Source organism: Culicoides brevitarsis, chromosome 2 (genome assembly GCF_036172545.1).
Source record: "Culicoides brevitarsis isolate CSIRO-B50_1 chromosome 2, AGI_CSIRO_Cbre_v1, whole genome shotgun sequence".
Taxonomy (NCBI): Eukaryota; Metazoa; Arthropoda; class Insecta; order Diptera; family Ceratopogonidae; genus Culicoides; species Culicoides brevitarsis.
Genome location: NC_087086.1, coordinates 20,128,988 through 20,153,290, shown reverse-complemented (window position 1 = coordinate 20,153,290; position 24,303 = coordinate 20,128,988). Strand labels below are relative to the sequence as shown.

The following is a 24,303-nucleotide window of genomic DNA, read 5'->3' as shown; positions in this document are numbered from 1 at the left end:
AAAATAATAATCAGAATGCTTTAAAGCTCAATAGTTCCTGAAAAGTGTGCATTTTAATAGAATAATTCATCAATTGATTTACGAGAATCTTGATCTGCACGTGTGAACTTTGCCTTTAATATGAGTTTCATTAAAAGAGAGTCTTAATTATTCATATGCGAGTATGACGTGGAGTTTTTATATAACAACAGACTGAGCAATAAATAATAAATTATAACAATGTAATCATCAGTGAAAAGTTTTTGTTCTTCAGTCTCAATTGAATTCTTATTATTTTTTTATTGTTTTGTTGCGTTTTGTTGATTTTAGTACACGTAGATTTATTAAAGGTGTCATTTAATGATTGTATAAAAGTATTGAAATCAAAAAGTGAAATATTGAATAAATTTTTAAAAATCTATTTTAATTTCAATTAGGCGACAAAATTGAAGTGAAAAAATTATTTTTACAAAAAAAAAAAAAAAAAAAAAAAAAATCTGGGCACCCAATTTTAAAAAATAGTGTTTTCGACTCAAAAATTGCAAAAATATCATAAAAAAACTTTTTTTTGATGAAAATCTTTTAGCCAAGTTTTACTAAAAAAAATTTTTAAAATAATCAATTTTACAAAATTTTTTTCAACAAAAATAAAAAATTTGATAATTTGAAAAAAAAAAAATATTTTCTTTAAACTCATCAAAACTTTTAGTGTTTTGTAGTTTGTACTCTAAAATTTTGATTTTTAGCTTATTTTCAGAAAAAATTGTACAATATAAAAAATAAAATTAAAATAGATTTATTAAACTTCATGATAAAATCATGTGGCAGTCATTGAATTCAATAAAATATTTAAAATTTTATCAATTATCGTAATGTGGATAATTTTTATGAAAAAAATAATAATAATTTCCTTGAATGTTGGAAATGAAGATGAATGAATATAATATTTTTGTTTAAATATTTTATTATTTTTTTTTAATATTTTTTTTAAAAATAACTTTTTGGATTTATTTAAATAATTTTTAAAATTATGTTACGTAAAATCACCAAAATTTCATAAAAATTTGATTTATTATTTTAAATATTTTACCCGTTAGGTTTTTGGTAAAAACATCAGCAATTGTGATGTAAATTATATTTTCAAAAAATATAATTTATTAGGATTTTTTTTTCATTTTTACCTTTCTTCATCAAATCATTCTCTCATTAAGCAACACAAAAAAGGCATTAAAACTGAATAAATCTATTTAATTGCATCTAATTACATAATTAATTATATTATTTTGTACACACATAGTTACTCTAAAAATAAGTACCCTATTCACTACAAGCTACCAATTACTACTTCTACACAACATTTTCCATTGTTTCCAACATATAATCTTTGATTGTGGTAATTGAATTCGGTTCAAATATGTAATCGACATGATTCCCGGGCATCACTACCACCGGCTGCGCATTCTGTAGTTGATCCGATAAAATTTCAAGATCTTTTTCCGTGGACAGTGGATCGTGTTCGGCGCGCCAAATTGTCATGGGCACCGTTATTTGTGTCAAATTGTATTCAGTAGGGTCATCTGATTGATAAATTTTAATGTTTTCCTCGGTGCCATAGTCGTACATTTGAAATTTGGCACTTCGCATCATCTGTACGTAGTGCGTGAATTGCTTGAGGGAACTATTGTCGCCCACGAGTTTGAACAAAAATGCCAGCAACTGTTTTTTATCGACATTTTCCGCTGGTTGTCCGATCATATTGACCATCATGTTGGCACAAACGCGACTTAATTGCGAATTGCCACACACACTTCTTATGTGATCGGAAAAAGTATTATTATGGACGACAATTGCATGCCATCCGAGACGGTCTAAAGTCTTCGAGAGGGTATTTGAACGACGTTTACCCAACAAACTCGGCACAAGACCGCGAATATTTTGCATAAAAGCCGCCGGCGACAGCAAATAAGCTGATGCAATTTTTTCGTTGTACTCCGGTCGCATGCTTAACGTCACCAATAATGCCGTGCATCCCTGCGAATGACCGACATAGTGGATTTTTTGGCGTTCCGTCTTGCGCAAGATGTAGTCAATTGCCGCCGGGATGTCTTCCATACCCATTTCGTGCCAACTAAAATCCCAAAATTTCGGATCGTCAATATTTAATTTTGTGTGTCCCATGGAGGCTTCGGTTCCGCGAACATTTAGCATCCACACGTCATATCCGGCATCCGAAAGCAGAAAGGCGAGTGCCGTTGCGTTATTATTCATGTTTGTCACCCACATGGCACTCGAGCAAAGTATGCCGTGCACCAGGAGAATGCTCTTCTTCGGATTGCCGTCTTGCAAAACTTTCGTGTAACTGAAGGGAATGCGGTGCATTGTTATTTTAAAGCCGTCACTCGTTTCCACGCCATGCTTCTCCATCGGATATCCTTGGGCGCTCACGATATTTGTCTGGAACGCGAAAAGTTTTAGTGATAAAATATTTCGGAAAAGTTTCGTATTTCTTACCGTTACATCGTCCAATGCCCAACTTTTCATCAAAATTGTCGAAATTATTAAACTTGTTAAAAACATATTTTTCTCTCTTGTTGTGGTGTCTTAACAGCTTCGCGATCTAAGATAAACTGCGCGCCTAAATTTTTTGCATTTTAAAATTTTTACAGAAACTCATCGTTTGAAAGTTTTATCAATGAAAAAAAAAAAAACTAAAACCACTCACTTTTTTCCGGATCTATTCCGGTTATCGACATCATCCTGCGCCCTTCGATGCCGTTAAATCATCACCGTTACCAGTTTCTGCAACTACGTTATGAATATTTTGAAGTTCAAGTTCACGATGTACGTTCACATGAAACGCGCGGATTTGAATAATAACGCAAAATTTATGCAAAAAAGGGTAATCATGCCACACATCGCACCTCGTTGTTGTTGCTGTTTATGACGAAATCCACACATCGAACGTGTTTTTGTTTATGTTTCTTTCTTTTTCTCTCACTTTTTGCGTTGTTTTGATCAATGTCGCCGCTCACCTTTAATATTTATTTATTTAAACGAGTTGCGGCGCCAATGTTACCACTGATAGAGAAAGTGATGTGCCCGAGAACCTAATCGCAAAATCAATCAATTATTTGTTGAAAGAGGAGAGCAAGAGCTATTCCCAGTTCAATTAAAATTGCTGCCTTTTGTTTTCTCTCCATCCACGTTCCGTCCTCCATCATCGTCAATGTGTGGCTTGTTTTGTCAGTGCCGATGCCAAAATGCCAAATTGGGCAGCTCTTTTGGTAATTTGAGAGAAAAACTTTGGATCTCAAAGGAGTTTAGTGAAAAAAAAATTTTTTTTTTCAGTTATCAATGAAAATTTCCCAACCAGGTATGACAACACTTTTTGTGTCGTATCAAAAAGTTTCGAATAATTTTAAAGCAGGTTGAATACATAAATAAATAGAATTGTGTTGTGTGAGGTTTTGTTTGCTTGGACAATGTTTTCAGTTCAGCAAAATTCCCTTATCAATGTAGTCGGTGTTCGTGTGTTTTTATTCAATTTGTGTTAAAAAGCTGTTCTCAGAGGCACTCGGGTGTCGGCCACTCAAATAATATGTGAATCTATTTATGGAGAGCTCTTCTGCATAAATGTGTGGTGTGACTTGAAGTTGACTTTTAATTATCATGCAGCTAAAACGAGCGTATAAATTGGAGGATGTTGTATGAAAATGTCGTCTTTGTGCTTCAAAGCGACTGAAAAAGACAAGATTTTAAGAATTTTCGTTGATTATTGAGGAAAAACATAAACATTAAGATTATTCATCCGAATTCTATATTAAAACGATCGAATCTGGAGTGAAACTTTATAGAAGCCAAAGAATTACAAAAATAAGATATTTTTGTGTATTTGGATCTTTCAAGCTCCTTCTTATTCCAAATGTTGAAATTTGGTGAAAAATTGCCTAAAAATCATTAAAATTGAGAGAAAGTTTTTTGGGGACCTCAAAAATTTCAAATTTTATTTATTTTAATCAGGGCCATAAAAACGATTTTTTATGAAAAAAAAATTAAATATTTGTATTTTTGGATTTTTTTGGCCTCAGGTATTTTTGACCCTGATTTTAATGAAAAGTTTATTCCATATTTCAAAAAAAAAAAAAAAAAAATCAAAAAATTAAAGGAACAAAAATTCATGCGTTCTAAAAAAAAGGGCTAAAGCTTTAATTTTTTAAAAATAGTCGTTCCAATATAAAACTCGTCTCAAATCAATAAAATTTGTTCAAAATTCTTCATAAAATGCCGCCAAAAAATAATCTTTCCTCACATTGCGAATCAAACATCCATAAAAAAGAATCGTTCCTTAAACAACTTTATAAAAGTCGTTCAATAACTCAGCTACCGTTTAATACTTTCATAAGTAATTCAAGCCACATTCATAGCTCCTTAACTTTCCTGACTCCCAATAACACAAAGCAAAAAAAAACAAATCCAATTCAACGACAATAACTTTCTTTTTTATGATACGCTCGAACGAAAGGCAACGAGGCGAAAAAATTGAAAAGTGTTTATAAAAAATATATGAAAAACACTCATTTTAGAAAACAGAACAAAACAACCACAATATCAATTACATTAACCTTAATATCTCACACTTGTTATATTTTTTTATAAGCTTGCCTTATTTTCTTCCTCTTTGACGGTTTTTTTCCCTCTTCTTTCACTCTTGAACACCTCGACTATTATACTTATGGTGTAAAAGTAATCACTGAAGAACCACGTGTGTGTAAGTGTTTATTTTTTTATTTCCACATTTTTGTGTGAAAAAAAAATTTTTTTTTTGCTTCGTCTTGTTGTTTGTTTATTCCCTCTTTTATTCCGAGCGTGGCATTTTTTATTCGAAGGCGGAAGATAAGATTTAAGAAAAAAGTGCCCTCTGGCAAAAGGGATCATAACAATTTATTATAAACGAGTTAATATTTCATGATTCATGTTTTATTATAAAAGGAAACCAACAAAAAATTTTTTAGATATAAGAAAATTGTAAGACGGAAAAAACCATCGAGAGAAAGAAAACGAGCGAAAAATTAGTTTTTTTTCTCTTAAATTTTGTTCATGAATTTCGTTTAAAATAAAATTAATCGAGCGACGTGTTAACCACAATTTTTAAATTAAATTTCCTGAAAAAAAAGCTCACCTGGAAAATGAACAACACTCGATTTGTCCGGAAAAACCGACAAAAAAGAGCCACAAACTCATTGAATTCAATGCAAGTAACATCGATGAACAACAAGTTTTTTAAAAGGATTCCTCTTCAATAGTCCTCTAATCTTCCATTGGCATGCATGACGATTTTCAGAGATATGCACCGAAGAATGGGAGATGACATTATGCTTTTATCCGTTTTCCATGCATATTAATGCATTGCCTACCACACATGAACAACACTCGAACTGATAGGAATTTAAAGTATCATTGTCTCTTTTGGTTCTGGTGCATTGCTGCGAATATCTTGCCTTGTAAAGTGAAGGAGAAAAGAAAAGATGAAAGGGGTTGAACAATGTTTGTGGTTTCCTGAAAAATTGATCCTGTGTGATGAAAAATTGGTGAAATTTAGGGTTAAAACTGTTCGATTTAAACTTTTATGTAAAAGTCACTTAAGCTTAATTTAAGTCAAATTAATTGACTTGAATTGGAAATTTCTCAAAAATTTTTTTTTCTATTTTTTTTTCAAAATTTTGGTCGACAAATCAAAAACGTATTGAATTTTGACTTAAGCTTAAACTTTAGTTAAAGCCTCTTAACTTAAATCTTTTAAGCTTGCAAAAAGATATAACTTAAACTTAAAAGATCTATGAGACTTAAACTTAAGCTTCAGTAAAATTCTAAAAATTTCTTAAAGACTTTTGACTTAAGTTTAAGAATAAATCAAAAGTTAATTAATTTTTGTCTTTTAGTTATTTTAACTTAATTTAATTTGACTTAATTTTGGCTTAAGCCAGACTTAAGTGACTTAAAACTTAAGTTCAATAAAATTTAATCTTAAGACGTCAAATTCACTCTTTTTCACCCTACAGTGCAATTAAAAATGGAATTGAAAACACACAGAGAAAGTTTTCGGTTTCGTCACTCATCGTCGTCACATACATGAGAAGGAAAAAAATTAATTCTGTTGAAAATTTTTCGTTTCCTATGACATTTAATAATTCCTGCCTCGAATAAAAGTAACAACTATGCTCCGTTCCTAATTTCTAACCAAACATTTTATTAGCGTTCGTATCATCTGGTAAGCGAGTTGAAATTATTTGGTTGTTCCGGTCCCTAATAACTTTTATTTTTCCAACATTTTCAACAGTTGAGACACAAAACAATGGCACAGCTTATTATTATAGAATTGCACTTTATGATCAATAAATGCTTTTTTGCTTGTACGTGAGTGACGATTGTTCCTATTTTAGGCTTGTTGAAAAAACAACAGCAGGGCAACAAACTTTTGGTGCACCCTTAAAAACCTAACCTACATCAACATCGTTTATTCTATTATATAAATTTCTCTCTCTTTCTGGCTGTGTGTGTGTGTGTGGAAAAATATACATTTCTATTCAGTTTTTGTTCGTTTTCGCCATAAACTTTGTTTTGTTAATTCAGGTATTTTACTGCAAAATTTAAAATTCCGACACAATGGAGAATCAGAGACAGCAACAGAAATACAGAGAGACGCAGGCAGGCAGAATATGCAACTGCTTTTGCACACAATAATTATCTGCTCTTGTTTAATTAACCCACTTATGAGGTTTTTGTGGATCTGCAGAATAGACATGTGTGCGAAAAAATATTTGGAGAGCGTGGACGAAAAGTTATGGTCAAAATTTTAATTATTATTGTGCGGATTCTCGCAACACATTGTGGCCGATTCAAACAGATTACGTAATTAAGATGGCTATGTAGATATATTGAATATGTCTACAAAGAGTATTTTAACATGAGTAATAATTTTTTTAAATAAAAAATTTAATAAAGATTTTGTCATAAATTTTAAAAAATAATTTCGAAAAAAAAATCAAGTAATTTTATGCCTTTTATGTTTCTTATTTTTTTTTTAGTAAAAAACATTTTATGATAAATTCAAATTAATATACAAACATTTTTTATGTGTATATTTTTTTTTTAATTTCATTTTCGCGAAAATAAAATTAAAACTGAAAATAAATATAAAAATAAAATAATTAAAAATCAAGACTATATAAAATTATAATCTAAAATTTAAATAAAATAGATAAAATTAAAAAAAAAAATAAAAAAAAAATAAAATAAAATTTTGAAAAATATTCCAAGTGCCAAAAAAGCCAAGTTAAAGTACACAAAAAAGGTTTTATATTTAATTTAAAATTTTTTTTTACGAATAAAACATAAAATTAAAACAAAAAATAAAATAATTTTGTGTATTATTCGTAAGAAATTGAGGAATTAAAAATTAAAACAATTTTCCTGTAAAAAAAAAAAAATAAATAAGAAAAATAAAATTTAGAAATTTATGAAAAACTGATAAAAATTTAAAAAATACAAAAAAAAAATGATGAAAAAATAATACAAATTTCTATGAAAAGGCAAAAATACAAAATTAATAAAATTTCTCAAAAATTTGTTAATAAAAAATTCAACAAAATCAATCAATCACAAGCAGCTTATAACCAATCATTGTCATTTTGTTAATAAACAAACAACAAAAAAGTACGTCTTCAACATTGTTATTAGCAATTATCGTAATTGCGAATGTCGATACTTAAAATTTGTTCAGATAATAATTTTTCACCAACAACTTCATGATTAATGAATGAATATTTCATGGAACGAAACGTACAGCGAGATTTGCTTTGTTTATAAATACACTTGGACAAAAAATAATTTAAATCAAAATCACCACCACTGACTGTATTTATAATTATCTTGATTATAAATAACATTTAACTCCCTCCTCTCTCTCACGTGCGTTCACTGCGATCTGATATGCATAAAATTTATAAATATTATATCGGAAACTATTCATTATAATTTTGGCATGCACATTATGATGCCTCATTGCTCAAGCGTAGGGAGCGGAGGAATTCACACATTTTAACCAATAAACAAACAAACAAATGGACAAACATTGACACAATAACAAAACTGATTATTCTTTGGCAACGACGACAATACGACGCGTTGTATATTTATTTTTAATAAAATTTTAATTTATTTTGTATTTAAATATAAATAAAGGATGAACAAGAACATGTTGCATGTTTATGCGCTTCATGTTTATAATGATGATGATGCTGCGTTGATAATAATAAATACATGCAATAAATGATAAATAATCAAAAAATCATTAAAATAAATGAAATATTTTCCAGATACTATACAATTTATTTTTGTTGCTGCCGCTGCTCGCATTGTTTCCCGAAATTATCCGCAAGCGAGACAAAAATATGCTAAAATTTATGAAAAGTTATTAGTTCCATTTGTGTTTTGGCGCGCCGCATTGAAAAGACAAGAAACTGGGGTAAAATTTTTCACACTTCACGTCACGCGGCACCGTCTAGGTCACCAAATGCTTAATTTATCGCGTAATAAAAGAAAATCAACAGGAAATACATTTCAACACATAAATGGCAAAATTATGTCAAAGTACTGCTGAAGAGGTTAAATGAGCAGTACCGCAACACAAATACCTCAATACATGGCATAGTGAGTTAAAGGGAAAGAAAGCACCAAGAAATCGATAAAAGACAACCTTCATGCTTTTTAAATACGAAAAAATTTCTTGAATGAACGAAATATCATTAACATTAACGATTATATTTTTATCACGTTTCGAAGGAAAATTAGCTGTTTTTTGTACGTCTTTGTACGGAGCGAAAAAAATGACATAAAAATTTTAAGGGAAAAACAAAAATAGATCACGTGATCTGAATATTTTTTAAACCACGTGGTTTCTTTAATTTTTCATTTAGTAATAAAACCACGTGGTTTGAAAAATACTTTAAACCAGGTGATTAAAAAATTAAAGAAACCACGTGGTGTTAAAATTAAAGTTTTCGAGTTGGTTGAAACTCTGAAAACACCACGTGGTTTAAAAAATGATATTAACCACGTGGCTTTTAGTTAGTTTTTAGACTAAAAAAACAAAAGTAGGCGTGTACCACGTGGTCTTAAATTTTTATAAAAATTTTAATTTGTATCCACGTGGTTAGTTTAATTTTTTAAAAACACGTGGCTTTTAAAATTTTTCATAAAAAATATTTTTTTTACTTATTTTAAAAAACTATATAAACCACGTGGTTTGTATAATTTAACAAAGTAGAAACAAAATTCTTTGAACAATTTTTTAACCACGAGAAAAATTTTAATTTTAATGAAAAATTATGTAAATCACGTGGTTAAAAATTTAAGGAAAAATTATTTACGTGGTAAGAATTAAAAAAAAAAACCACGTGGTTTCGAATATTTTATCTAAAATGTTTTAAAAAATGTCCAAGACTTGAATAAAAACTGGAAAAAAGGTCAAAATTGATGAAAAATCAAAATACGATCAAGTGCTTAACTCCAATCAAACATCAACACTATATTTTACGTTCCGCGTCGTGATGATGAAACTTTTTCCCCGCAAACTGATGACACAAAAAGAAAGTACTCTTGAATTAACAAGAATCCAATTTACCATAATAAATCATTCATTCAACCCTTTTTTCTCGGTCTTTAGTCGCGTTCTCGCTCATGTTTTTTAATGCATAAGTATTTATTTGTAGACGGAAGAATTGAAATCAGCATAAAAATTATTAGGCATCGCGTGAAATGCCAGCGAAAATGTGGGTGGGTGGCTTTAAGCGGGTCGGTTGCTCGCCACGCAATTCAGAAATTAGTCATTTCGCTGAAAAAGAAGAAAAAAAAATAACATCGACCTAATTTGTTGTCGAACCTCCACATTGTGTTGCGCCGCCACACACAAAATGAAGACAAAATAATTGCTAAAAAGGATAGAGAAATTAATTTTTAAGCAATTTTGACGCCGACCGCACACTTTGATGTCGATCCGACGTCGCAAAACCGAATATTGCATGTCAATATTTCTCGTTTTTTTTTCTTCCAGTTATTAAACGCTGCCATAATTTATTTATTAAACGTACATTTCATCAAGAAAAACATCGAAGCGAGTCTGCCTCGTGATGGGTGGTCTTTCGATATCATCGTCAGACTAATGTGTGTGAATGAGCAACAATTTTGCCTAATTTTGCTGTGCATTTTAACGCGCGCGCTACTAAAAGATGCATGCGGTTGCATTTTAATTGCAGCTTAATCGTTCGGCGAGCGGAGTGTAAGTAACACTCGGTCGTAATTGAATACAGATACCAATTAAAATGGAACTAGTAATTCCGTTTTTGGCGGATACAATTCGCTTTTGCTGCTATTTCGTCCATGGGAATACTAAAATGATGTTTAAACAGGCCACACACATTGTGCTGCGATGAAAGATTCGAATGGAACAGAGACCAAAAGAGAGATAGTCTTTGAGTAAATCCTAATGAGCTTTTCATATAAATGCAAATATGCTATTTTTTCGCTCGTTCTCTCGCTGAGATACGATATTTGCTTTACTGTTATGCATAAAATGATCCATCACTGCCTGGGGGAAGTAAATCAAGCTGTTTTGTCTATTTTTCTTTTTTTTTTTTTCATTAAAAATGAATGAAACATAAGAGTTGATTATGGGAAGCGATGGTATTTTATAAATATGACCCGACGAAAGAAAAGGTCGTATTAAAATCAATAAAAAGGTCAAATGCTAAAATTTATCTTACTTATGCATGTTTTTCTTGTTAGTTTATTGAATTTTGATGGCTTTCAACGCAACGCAAACAACTTTTTCAATCAGAGTTTCTCGAGTAAAGCGAAGACTTTTAACGCAGGCAACGAAGTCTTAGGAAAATCTTAAGGCAACTTTTAATTATGCAACACTGTTTTAATGAAAAATCAAACTCTGAACTACGTCAAACGGAAAAATACTCGATTTTTTTTGAAAAAAATAAGGAATTTTTCCCATCTTTTTCATTTGAGTTTAAATTTATTATTTAAAGAGGTTGTGGGCCCAGAATTTTTTCTGAATATTAAATATCGATAAATCTTTGAGTAATTTAAAACGAGATTAGTTTTGCTCGTGGTTGATGAAGTGAAATTCGATATTTGAGAAAATTATTGAATTTTGGTATAAAAAATAAATATATAAATATTTAAGGATTTCAAAAAAAAAAAAAAAAAGAAAAATCGTAAAATATTTGTGTCTGATTAAATTTAAATTTATAAGCTATTTTTTTGAATTTTTGCCTGCAAGTTTAATTATTTATGATTTAGATAAAAATAAAAAAAAATAGGTATATGAATTTTTTCTTGCAAATTTGATTTTTAGTTTGATTTTTGAAACAAAAAAAAATATTTTAGGCAGTAAATGCAGAAATCGATTTTTAAAAAAATTTTTAAACTAACTTTTATAAAATTATCAAATTTATTTTGAATTAAATTTTTACAAATATTCTAAAAATTAATTAAATAAATTTTCAAAATTTCCATTTAATTTTTAAAAAAAGACCATATTTAAAAAAAAAAGTTCAATGTTTTAACATTTTTTGATTGATTCGAAGATCGGATAAAAAATTATTTTTTTTTAAATTAAAAATTTATTTTTTTTTAATAGTTCAAAAATCAGGTAATTTATTTGATTTTGATCTGAACTAAACTTTAAATTAAAATTACTTTAAAAAAGAAATAAAATATTACGAGGAAATCCTTTAATATTTTTCGTTATTTTATTCAATCCACGTTCCTTAAAATTTAACAAAAATTTAATAATCTCTCTTTATGCGAACGAAAAACTGTAATTTAAGCCGCCATAACACTAAAAAGAAAAAATAATTAAAAAATCTTAAATTTTTATCGAGGTCGTTATTTTAATGGGTAACCCTGATAAAAATGACAATTTTCCTCCTAATATTGCACGAGTAATTAAGTTAAACGCAGCAACAAACCATGATCATGTTGTGCGATACAAAAGATAGCAGCAAGCAGGCGGTGTAGGAAAACAATGAACGTAACAAGATAAAATCTATTTATTTAAATTTTCATCCATTTAATGTATGTCTGCATTGTAAATTATTGTGGTGATACTTAGCTGGGGTGTATGTGTGCAAATGTTGCTGCTTTAAAGGAAAATTAACACTCACAAAACCGGAACTCAGAAAATGAAACTGTCTCTAGCAGCCGAAGACGAAGAACAAGTTATTTATATACGTAAATTTTATCTAAATATTGTTACGGCTCTTGTCTTTTCTCATTGCTCATTGTGTGTGAATTCCTCGAGTACATGATGCTGATTATACACAAACATATACTTAGAGAGAGAATAAATTTCGGTTTTGTTTTATTCGCAAACAGCATAGACAACAACAAGAAACGAGAACAAAAGCCTGAGCAGCGACATAATAATACAATAATTTAATTTTCTTCGGCACACAAAATTTTATTATCATATAATTTGAAGCATTTGCCTTAATATTTTTATGTATTTGAGGCTCTGTCTTCCTCGTTCGGTGTGCAAGATAAAAAAAAACATGAATATTTTTGATTAGTGTACTTAAACGTAGTATTTACCGCAAAAAGAAGTGTGTGTGTGTGTGCGCGCGTGATTTATCTCAAAAGGACTCTAAAAAGATATTTCCACGTCAAAAATTTACTTCATAACATTTCAAGACGAAGATTCGTATCTCAATCCCTCGTACCTTCATGTCGTTCTAAAAAAAACTAAATACCGGAAAAATTCACATACGACAAAAAAATCGTAAATTTCCAGAGAGTACAGACGAAATTTGCTGAATTTGTGGTTTCCTCGTTCGTTTGTAGCTCATAAAATACCCCAGATTTCACAGAAAACGCACGGTATTTAATAAGATATGACACATGAACTACTGCCACGTTGAAAGGTTTATGATCCTCGTTTGCTTCGTGCAGTTGTGGCAACATCACATGAGAGAGCATTTGATTTGCGTGCAATGAATACCAATCAGTCTAATAATTTTTTATCATCATCATAATCTCTCTGTGTGCTGCTCTCTTTTTTAATGTAGCCGCTTGCTTGTCATAACACACATCTCTGGATTACCACCCAAGTATTTTATTTTATTTTTTTTATGTGTGGATGTGATTGTGTGTGTCACAAAGTAAATTATTATTATTGTAAGTGAGTTACTCGTCGTTTTGCGGCGACAAATAGTAGTGGAAATGCTTTTGAAATTATCACGTTTATCAAAGGAGGGAATGAGATGATTTTTTTTTCTGCGTGGAAATGTTCTTTTATGGCGATCTCGTTGGTTGTTTGATAAGAATTTTGAGGTTTGAACTAGAATATTTAATTTTTTAAGTTTTGAAACAAATTTTTTTAAATAAAATAAAGGTTGAATTATTTTTTAACAATTTTTGAATATTTTAGTTTATATTCTAATATTCTAATTTAAAATTCAGAAATTTTTTAATTGAAAAATAAATAACTGTCAAAAAAATATTTTTAAAAATATTTCAATAAATTTAAATATTTTTTTTATCATCTAAAATTAAATGTAAAATACATATTTAAAAATTTAATTTTTTTTCAAAAATGTAAATTTAAATTTTTTTTTATATTTTTCCCTATAAGATTCAAATACGGCACAAGGTTCAAAAATAATTTATAGCAGTTTTAAAATATTAAAAAAAAAATATTTAAAAATATCTAAATTTTCTAACTTTTCTTAAATTTAATTAATTAATCTTACTTAAGTTAATTTAATTTTTTCTAAAATTATTCTTCAATAAAATTAAACATATTTTGATGATTTAAATTACATAATTTATGAAAATCTCAAGATATTTTTTATTGGACCATGGTTGATTTATTTTCATTACACTTATGATATTGATCAAAGAAAATCTCAACCAGCTCAATAATTTTCATATTAAAATGGAAAATAATTTTAAAAAAATCTTGCAATCATTTTTCTTCTTATTTTTTTTCAAATACAAATTTAAGTGCCCTTTTATTCGTTTATCCATTCCATTAGTTTTTTTTCTATCACAGAAAAAACACATTAAAAATCAATTGAATGCTCTTTTCAACTCTCCATTTTTTTCTATTCCCGATGCTGCTCTGTATTTTTTTCGGAGGAAAAGCAAGTCAAATTGAAATGGGAAACCTTTTCACTTTATCTCTACTTTTCTACGGATCCTAATACATAATAAAATTCATGTAATTCATCTTGAATCAAATATCTGAACTGAGTTGAACTACCATCTATCTATTAAATTGACCTTTTTAATATTTTTTTTTTATGATAATAGAAAAAAAATTTTTTGAGAAGGATAAAAAATCCATTCATTGAGTTCATTTTAGGACACATAGATAAAACGGGATTTTTTAGCGCTTCAATGGAAAGGTTTATCTTCCAAAAAACGATGTTAAGTGGACTTCAACTTCTTTGATAAAAATAAAATAAATTGCTGACTTACTTAACAAAAAAAAAATGAAATGACCACAGATTCCGGACACATTCGTGCAAAAATTTGAAAATCATAATAATGAATAAATATTTTTTAATGAAAAACCGTGTTGTTGTGATTGGTTTCATACATGCTCAGACAAGTGGAAAAATGGCAAGATTGACCAGAAATAAAATAAATATTTATTTAAAAAATAAAATAAAAAAAAATAAATTGGAAAAATTTTTGGCGCACGTTTTATTGCTTTTATTAAAAGGCAATTAACATGCAGAAAATCGGCGGCGTGAATGGCAACGAAGGTGATTGAATGTATTTTTTTTCAGTGTCGCTTGCTTGTTTTGAGGTGTAGCAGCATCGCACAGTGATGATGATGATGATGGTGACCTACTTGCATAAAATATTAATCCGCACAATTTTTCATGTATAAATAATGATTCATGTTTTACTCAACCGCACAATAATATTTTCCGATATTTATTAAAAATTTATAATCAACACAAAAAGTTTTCCTGTTGTGTGTGTGCGTTCATTTGTCGTCTTGTTGATTTGGTAATTATTATTTTTTTGGGGGGTTGTGAACTAATTTGTTGCTTTTCAATGAAGATTTATCTGGAATGTTTTTTATTTAGTTTTCGATTGGATTTGAATTTATTTTGGAGAAAATTTTGATCCATTTTTTTGCAACTTTTTTTTAAAATAAATTCATTAAAAAATAATTTAAATTTATTTATTTTTTATTAATTTATAGCAAATTATTATTCATTAATTTTATATAAATAATTAATTTTATTTTATTTATATTCAATATAATAAAAGGTAATTTTGAAAATAATTACATATTTTGAAAAAAAGTTCATAAAAATTTGTTATGTTTTTTTTTTTGTTAATTAAAATTTAGTAATTAAAGTTATCAATGAATATATTAAAATTTTATTTATTGAGATAATAAAAAATTTCAAATTTTTGCATATTCAGAATCAACGATGTCACATTTTTTACGTTTTTTGATTAATCGCTTAATTTTTTTGTCATTCTTGTCATTCAAATAATTAATTAATTATTCAATTAACTTTTTTATTTGTATTTTTTTCAATTAAAAATAGACCAAACACCCTAAATTTTGATGGTAAATTCTTACTCCACTTAATAAAATTAAATTTTTAGGCAAAACGCAAAAAAATCTCATCACGAAAAAATTAAACACCCATTAAAAAAATCATTAAGTTTCGAAATAATGAAAAAAGTTCTCATTTTGATAGTTGTCAACCATGAGGCAATTTAAAAACAATTTACTTTATATAACGCCTTTTAAAAGGTTTAAACCACAAAAGCGATTCCTGCTGTTGCTGCGCTGAAAGAGAGATGTGGATGGAAAAAATGTGACATAAAACTAAGATAAGTGCGAGACCGTGTGAGAAAACGTTGAAGCAACACCTTTTTTATGGTAAACAAGAGAACGTTTTATATTAATGGCACAAAAAATCCTAATTCCGAAAAAAGGAACTTTTTTTCATAAAAAACAAACCAAGCCTGTTGTAGAGCTTTTTGCGAGAGAATACCATGGGAGGTATGATATATGCTAAAGTAAACCACACATTCATGCAATCTACACTTTTAACATGTTCTTGTTGGTTTTGTTTCTGTAGGTTGCCTGTGACAGGATTTTTTTTTTGCTTTATATATAATTACGGAACGTCATACAATTAAGATGAGACCACATCAAAGCATTTTTAAAAAGCAAAAATTCATTTTTCTCTGTAACGTTGAACCATTTTCCATTAATTTAAGATTCTCTTGTGTACTAAGTACGTTTTTAATTAATTGTGTGGAAAGTTTAAAAGGTTTACTTTCCTTTCTACGGCATTTTGTTGAGCAAAAACAAAAGTTCAGGAAAAAAATCCACTTTAATTCAATAAAGACTTTGCATTTTTTTTTTGCTTTCTCTCTTCACTGCACTTGAGACTGCACTCGAATGTGGTGCAGATTTTAATTTAAAATGAATTAATAAAATTCCACATGCACACACAAACATTATGATGATGTAAGGCATACTATGAGCAAGATTGTCATGCAAAAACATTCCGAAATTCCTTTTGAAAAGTGACATGAGTATGTTTTTCACGTAATACTTTGCCGGGACAGATGTGCTCGTGTTAAATTTTCATGTGTAACATAAGTTTTTCTATTAGTGATAGTTTTGTTTTAGTTCTTATCTGATATTATTACACGTGTTTGTCGACATAACGTTTCGTGCATGCTTGCTCTGAGGTTATTTAATTAAAACTAATATTCCATGCCGTCGTCGTTGTCGACATCGTCTTTTGAAGTCAGTTATCAAAACAACGGAGAAGAATTGTGATGGGAAAAACGGCACTTGACTTTTACGGTAACTACTTGGGGCTTAATTAGGGCGGGATGTTTTTACGGTGAAAATGTGTCAAGGTAACACCCGGATTTTTTTTGGTAAAAGTAACGCAATCTAAGACGTCGTAATGTTCGGAGACGAAATAAAAGTGTCTCGAAAGGACAGAAAAGTAGTAAAAATGTCTGGAGAACATCATGAGTGATCGTTATGGAATCAATGTTACCAAAATATTCATCTGAAACGTTTTTTAAATTATGACTTCATGGGAAAAATGTGTTCATTTTTTAGGGTTTTGGGGAGTTTTTTAAGTTTTTCTAATTTTTTAAATAATTTTGAGAAGTTTGAAGTACACAAAAAAAAATATTAAATTATGGCAGCTTAAAGCTTTTTTTCAAAAAAAAAAAAAAAAAAAAAATAAAAAAAAAATAAATAAAATAAAAAATAATAATAAACAAATAAAAATAAATCAATAAATAAATTTAAAAAAAAATAATAAAAAATCAACGCCGTTAATTTTATTTTAATTTTTTTTATTATTTTCGGGAAAAAAATTATAATTTTTTTATTTTTTAAAAAAAAAAAAATAAATATTTGCAAATAAAAATAAATAACTGAAAACGAGAATTTGTTACAAAATTCATACGAATTTACATTTTCAAAATTATACGAAATCAATTATTTTTTAAAAATAATTTCTTAAAAAACGGCCATTTTTGATGACATTTTTTAATTTTTTGTTAGTTTATTTATTTTTTTTTTTGTATTTTGAATTTTAAAATGAAAAAAGTTAAAAGTGCCTTTAAAAAATTTAAAAATGTAAAAATTTTGAATAAAAAACTTAGGAACATGTAAGTACAGGAAAATTTTATTCGAAAAAAATTTGTATTTTACCTCGAACAAAAAAGTTGCTAAGTATGACTTGTCACTGCATCCACCTTAGACAAGACACCGACAAACTCAGCAAACATCCATTGTGGCAAGGAAAAAAAGTGAGCAGGAAAAAAGAATAGTTTGTAACATTTATTTCATTTAGCTACTAATGTACCAATAAATAGGAAGAATCTTTTCCATGTTTCCCTTTTCTGCTCGCTTGTTGTTACTAAAACACTGAAATAAAACTATTAGAAGGCAGAAACTGCATTACCCTCGAACGAAGAAAGAGACACAAACTCACAAAGAGCAAAAAAAAAACGTTTTTCACAGTAACTTGTACAAACATTGCATTGTACATGACTAGAATGGCAAATTAAGATAACACAGCAAATGGGTTGGTTGGTAAGTGTGGTGATGAAAGGCAAGGCACCTAATAGTTGGCTGGAGAGACACAGAGAGAAAAACGTTTTCTGGTGAAGGAAGACAAGACACGTTCACTTATTAAATTAAATGTTTAGAACTAAAATTACTTTTCTCTTTTGCTCGTTTTGCGTTAATGATTTATGCGGATGTCCGATTTCGAGTGCCACTGGGGTCCATAATTCTCGAGTGTGTGTCTCGTTTTTTTTTTGCCAAAATCTAGAATTCGTGGATTTAATCGTGGGATAGCTTTAAACAGGTGCTTGTTTTGTTCACGTGAAAAATTTAATGCTCTGAAATTTATATTTTTAATGTGTACCTCCCCATATACGGCGCCCAACAAGCGGCAGAGAAAATTCTTTTTCACATTAATATCGTTATTAAAATATTAAAAAGAATGTTTATTGCCTGCAATTACAGTTCCGTACGCGTCATATCAATATACATAATAATAATATAATGGTCGGTAACGGTTATATATGTGAGCCTAGAATACTTTGATAAAAAATTAATGTTCTTATGTAATAAATGTTTACAGTGAAAAATCTACGTTTCGCGCATATTTTTGACGTTTTTGAAGTAATGGTATGGTTTGTTGGTGAAAAATAATTTACTCGTGACAAAAAAATAAAATTAAATTAGTTCGATTTTTTTGGGAAATTTAAATTTTTTAAATTATTAATTTAATTTTTAATTTTTTTAGTAGGATTTTTTTCGTTTCAAAAATTAAATTTATTTTTTTTATTTAAAAATTTTTTAGTGAATTTTATTCATATCAAAATTTACATATTTTATTTTTATATATATTTTATTAAATTAATTTAATTTGAAAATTACGTTTTTTGAAAAATGAATGAAAAAATTAAATAATATTTATTTTATCAAATAATAAATGTTTTTAATCACAAACAATACGACTTAAAGTGAAAAAAATATTTTAATTATAAAAGCCTAAATAACTTTTTTGTAAACTTATTTTTGTTTCAGAAAAGCTAAAAAATTGATCTTCCATGCGAGACGTAGAATTTTTACTGTGTCTGGTAGGGTGTACAAAAAAGTCACTGAGATTTCCCAAAAAAAAAAAAAATTTTTTTCATCTTAATACTCACCTATATGACGCTCGCAGTCCCATAATGCACATTAAATATGTTACTATTTTACTTTAATGTTCTTATAATGCTTTTTCACAACGAACACACAAACTCGTACTGGCACAAGAAAAACAAAGAAACAGCGCTAATGCCTGAACTGAGCTGATAAAGTATGCGTTTGAGCCCATTTAATCGTCTGTTAAATGACAACACTATTTTGCCCTGAGGGGGATACATAAATAGCGGCTATTTGTCTTAAATTTATGTTGTATGAATGTTGTTGTGCTGCTTCTCGTTCCACGTCTCACTCTGCTTCTCGGTGATTAATGATGATGAGATTCAGTTCGTGGTTGTGTTTTTGACTCTGCATTCGTTCCGCTGTGCGTTTTTTTTTGTTTGATAAATTAAAGAAAATTGTTTGTTTGTACACAACAGCAAGTATTCATCACATAATAATTAATTAATTTAAGGAAATCTTTTACATTTAATATAATTTTCTCTCTTCTGCTTTTTTTTTCTCATTTTAGGTGAGTACCAACTGCGCTTGATGATCCGTTACTGGTTACGTACTGCCGGGGTGAAACGTTTATTGTAAGACAGACAGCGATTTTTTTCTTCATCTTCCTCCTCTTGGTTTGCTGAAAGGAAGGTAAACAGTTTGAGTTTTAACAAGTTTCTGAAGAGAAAGAGATTACGTTTAAATCTTTTAATTTTTTTCTTGTAAGTTTTTAAGAATTTATAAGAAAGGATTGCATTTAAAATCTTATCAGAAAATGTTTGAGAAAGGCAAATGTGCAATAATCTACTTAAATATTTAATTTTTTGGGTCTATGTCTAAATTATTTGGTCAGGTGTCACAATTTTTAATAAAATTTTAAATTTTCTCATGTAAATTTTTTAAATTGTTGATTTTTTTTATTTTTCAAAAAATTTGTAATATTTTGTGAAAAATAATTTTTATAATTAAATAACGTTACCCATAAACTTCGTTTCAACCGTCGATTTTTTTTGCTTTTAAAAACAAAAATTTTAAATTATTTTTTCTGTTCCTAAAAAGTTTTTAAAATTTTTTTTAAAATTAACCACATTACAAAAACATCCGAAATTTGAGTTATTCCATTACAAAATTTTTATAGTTTTTATAGATTTTAAAATTAAATTTTATCAATAATTAAGTTTTACCTTAAAATTGAAAAATAAAATAAAAATAAAAATCAAATAAATTAAATTACCTCAAAATGGACTCAACTACCTCATAATGCGCTAAAAGGCAAATTCACAACATTTTTTTGTACATTCACGTAATTTCCTTGAACAAAGCCTCTAATGACGTAATCTAGACCTTCCATTTCATTCATTTTCTGTAAACAACACTTCATTACGTTCTTGGATGGTGTTTCATTAAATTAAATAAAACAACAAAATCCAAACAAGGCTTCTTAAAAAATAAAAATTACTCGAAACACGAGAAAGGATTGCTGAAGGTAGTTTATTTTTTTTATTTTATTTTTTAAAGAAAAAAAGTACCTTATTTAGCTATATAAACACTTAATTTTGATTTAATTCTTTTCTCGTTGATTCTTTTGTGTGAGCATGTGGATCATTTGCCATTGAAAAGCCCTTTTAAAGCAATAAAAAAGCGTATAATAGGCAGAAGAAAAGATCGTTTGATGTGGTCAGAAAGAATTTCTATTAGTGGATTCAAGTGAATTTAATATTTTTTCTCTCTGTTAATCCGTTTTATTTGCTATTCAATAATATCGTCCTCGGCCAGAACAATAACGGAGACCATTGAAAACGAATTTCGAGAGTGTACACCTTTCAATCATTTTGTATTTGTTCGGGATTAAATTCTTTTCAGTCATTTAAAAAATAATAAAACTCAAATTAATCTTAATGGAACTCGAATTTGTCAAAACGTTTTGGCATTTTTCGCACGTTAGATAGTTATTTAGCATTCAACAACACCCGAACGACGTCAACCAGTTGAAAGGTAGATATATCCCTTGTATCCGGTTCAATCAATGACATTGTAACAATGCGATTCTCGGTGTCGCTTTAGAGAAATGGATGGATGGAGAGAGAGAAAAGGCTGTATTGTGTTATCGTAGGTGTAAAAGGATAAAGGCAATTAAAAACATCTGCCACACATTTTGCGGTGTGTCGGTACTTTTTATGTCGTCGTCCGTTGCTACAATGGACGAGAAGCGAAGAGAAATAAAGTGTAGTGTATAAAAACCACAAAGGCACACATAGACATTCATCCTTTTTTTTTTTGTTCAGTACCTACCTACCATAATTTGGCATCATTCAGGATATTAATTTATTTGAACTAAACCCTTTTTCAATGTTCTCTTGCTGGACACACGTCTGTGCGACAAATTATTTAACAGAAAATCTCTTTTATTTCTCGACATTCTTTCTTTCGTTCCTCTTGTTCGTCGCTTTTTGCATGAAAATACACTCACACTGGTGGGTTAGGTGTAAAGTAAATTGAAATATCCGAACGGAATTACAAATTGTTAGTTCATTCGTTCTACACTTCTTTCTATCTCCTTTATTTTGTGTGCGACGAGCACAGTAAAAGGATTAAATAAATGACAATCTTCAGACTTTCTGTTGGCAGGGCAACAATGAATGGAACGAGAAAGGTTTTAACTAATAGAAATTAATGAGCAAAATAATTTTTGATGTGTGATGTGAGGATATGGATCTATTAAAGTGCTTACTCATGCCAAGTGTTCTGGTAAAGCAAATTATTTATTTACTCTTGGTACAAGCATTAATTGCTTCACTTTTGTCCTTAACGACACAACTATCACTCTTATTGTGAATTTTGTCCCGCATGCCACGAATGATGAAGTCATTTACTCGCACATCAACATCTTGTCCGAACACAAAGTCCATGTGATTCCACGGATATTTTATCGTCTTTCGGACATTCGGGAGTTTTGAGATGAAGTGCTCCACATCCTAGAAAAAAAAATTTTAAAAATTAAACATTTAACATTTTTTTTAAACATTTAGAAAAATCCAAAAACCTTAGGTAAAATTGTACAATTTTCAAAAAATGTCGTAGCTAAAAAGTACAAAAATATTTTTAAAACATGCTTATTTTTAATAAAAGATCATAAAAAGTTAAAATATACAAAAAAAAAAAAAATCAAAATTTTAGCATTCGAAACCAACAATTTTAGTTCTATTAGTATTTCAAAAACTTTGGCCTCGAATGCTCAAATTTTGCAATGATCAAATTTTTCGTTTATTTTGAACTTTTTAGTGCATTTTTTCGTATGTTAAAGACCTTTTTTGTACTTTTTAATTAGTTGAAGTCATTTCTCAAAATTCTACGATGTTTCGAAAACCTTCTAATTTTTTAAAAAATATTTTGGACGTTTTTTGTTGAGATATTTAACATAAATACTGGGCCGAAATTTTTAATATTTCAAGTTCGTGGCCTATTGCATACATTTTAATGGACATTTTAAAATATTGTCCTAATGCACATTTAAAAATTACAGCCCGTCGCATTTTAAAATTTTGACACCCAAATTATGAAATTTTGTCCTAATGCATATTCTAAATTCTGTCCCACTACACATTCTAAATTTTTACCCAAATCCACATTATGAAATTTAGACCCAGTGCATATTCATTAATTTTCAACCAATGGACATTTTCAATTTCTCAACGCGAAAAAGTTACAGCGCCATCTTGAAACTCATTATGTAACTAAAATCGTTACAATATGACAGACAGACAGACATAAGGTGAATTTCGATTAAGCATAAACATTAATTGAAAGAAAACAAAAAAAAAATTACCGCTGTATTAACAAGTCCATCCTTTTCGCCGTAAATAACAGTCGTTGGAACAGTAATCGTTTCCAAATTATATTCCGGTGGACTTCGACTCCCATACCGAATTTGATTCTCCAATGCACCATGATCGTACATCGCAAATTTCCCTCTGCGTGCCACCTGACCATAATGAATCAATTGCTTCAACGAGATGTTGTCCCACACAGTTTTCGTCAAAAGATAAATAATTGATGCTCTGTCCATCTGACCTGAATCGGATCCTATCACTTTATACATGATCTCCGAGCATCTCATATTGGAATCTTTATCATTGTCAGGACAAATCATATTCTTTAGTTTATTAGCGACAGATCCGCGCATCTCAAGTCTATAAATCCCTAAAAAGTTTGCTGCTGTAACCAATTCTTTCTCATTTTCCATCAAAGTTTTCACGAAACTCGACATGTGATGCATGTAAATGGCAGGCGTCAACAAATACGCTCCCGATATTTTCTTGTTCAAGCTCGGATGCATCGTTAAAGCGACCGCAAATACAGTGCATCCTTGACTATGCCCGACGTAATGGACTTTTTTGTGTTTCGTCTTCTGCAGGATGTAATTAATGGCAGCTGGCACGTCATACATTCCAATTTCGTGCCACGAAAAGTCCCAATAATTCTTGCTTTGCGGATCGAGATGCTTGTGAGCGGTGGAAAATGATGTTCCGCGAGCATTGAGCATCCAAACGTCGTAACCGGCATCTGCTAACATGAATCCGAGACTTTTGTCGGGCGATTGACAGACCCACATGGTGGCGGAACACAAAAGTCCGTGCATGAGAAAAACGGGCTCGCGACTACTGCTTTCGTTTTGATGATGGCTGTCTGTTTCCTCACTACTTCCGGTCGCAACGTCATAATTGAGTTTTCTTAATCCTTCCGGAATCCGATGCATACGTAATTTGAAGCCATCCGACGTTTGCACGTAATGCACTTCCACGGGATATTCGGCGGCTTTTATCAAATCAACAACGGTGTCGCATGCAATTGTGGTGATTGTCGCAAAAACCAAAAATAAATAAAACACCTTGCTACTCATAGCTGTTGAAACGACAAATAACGCAAATTGGAGCATTCAAAGTATTAAATACTATCAGCGAAATGGCACGGATGAACTTTAAATGTCACGGTTTTATCGGTTGTCATTACGATTGGCTAATTCGACATTGAACACT

The 24,303-nt window shown here is 29.5% G+C and overlaps 3 protein-coding genes across 4 annotated transcripts in view; 1 reads left to right on the top strand and 2 right to left on the bottom strand.

Annotated features, from left to right (window-relative positions):
* Positions 1–24,303, top strand: part of LOC134830188 (protein madd-4) — a 101,974-nt gene that overhangs the window by 5,765 nt on the left and 71,906 nt on the right. The window lies entirely within an intron of this gene.
* On the bottom strand, positions 1,327–2,556 carry LOC134828703 (lipase 1-like). Its single transcript, XM_063841687.1, has 2 exons — positions 2,491–2,556; positions 1,327–2,433 (listed from the first exon to the last, which is right to left on the bottom strand). The coding sequence occupies exons 1-2, from the start codon at positions 2,554–2,556 to the stop codon at positions 1,327–1,329; spliced, it is 1,173 nt and encodes a 390-aa protein (XP_063697757.1).
* LOC134828702 (lipase 3-like) lies at positions 3,647–24,167 on the bottom strand. The gene is made up of 3 exons (XM_063841686.1): positions 23,094–24,167; positions 22,038–22,242; positions 3,647–3,717 (listed from the first exon to the last, which is right to left on the bottom strand). The coding sequence occupies exons 1-3, from the start codon at positions 24,165–24,167 to the stop codon at positions 3,647–3,649; spliced, it is 1,350 nt and encodes a 449-aa protein (XP_063697756.1).

Excerpts from the sequence above, each read along its gene's own strand:
- LOC134828703 (XM_063841687.1), bottom strand. The coding sequence starts at position 2,556 with ATGTTTTTAACAAGTTTAATAATTTCGACAATTTTGATGAAAAGTTGG. Across the intron at positions 2,434-2,490 it reads GGGCATTGGACGATGTAACG|ACAAATATCGTGAGCGCCCA; the intron begins GTAAGAAATACG and ends TTCGCGTTCCAG.
- LOC134828702 (XM_063841686.1), bottom strand. The coding sequence starts at position 24,167 with ATGAGTAGCAAGGTGTTTTATTTATTTTTGGTTTTTGCGACAATCACC. Across the intron at positions 22,243-23,093 it reads ATGGACTTGTTAATACAGCG|GATGTGGAGCACTTCATCTC; the intron begins GTAATTTTTTTT and ends TTTTTTTTCTAG. Across the intron at positions 3,718-22,037 it reads AATTAATGCTTGTACCAAGA|TCGCTTTGAAGCACAAAGAC; the intron begins GTAAATAAATAA and ends TGTCTTTTTCAG.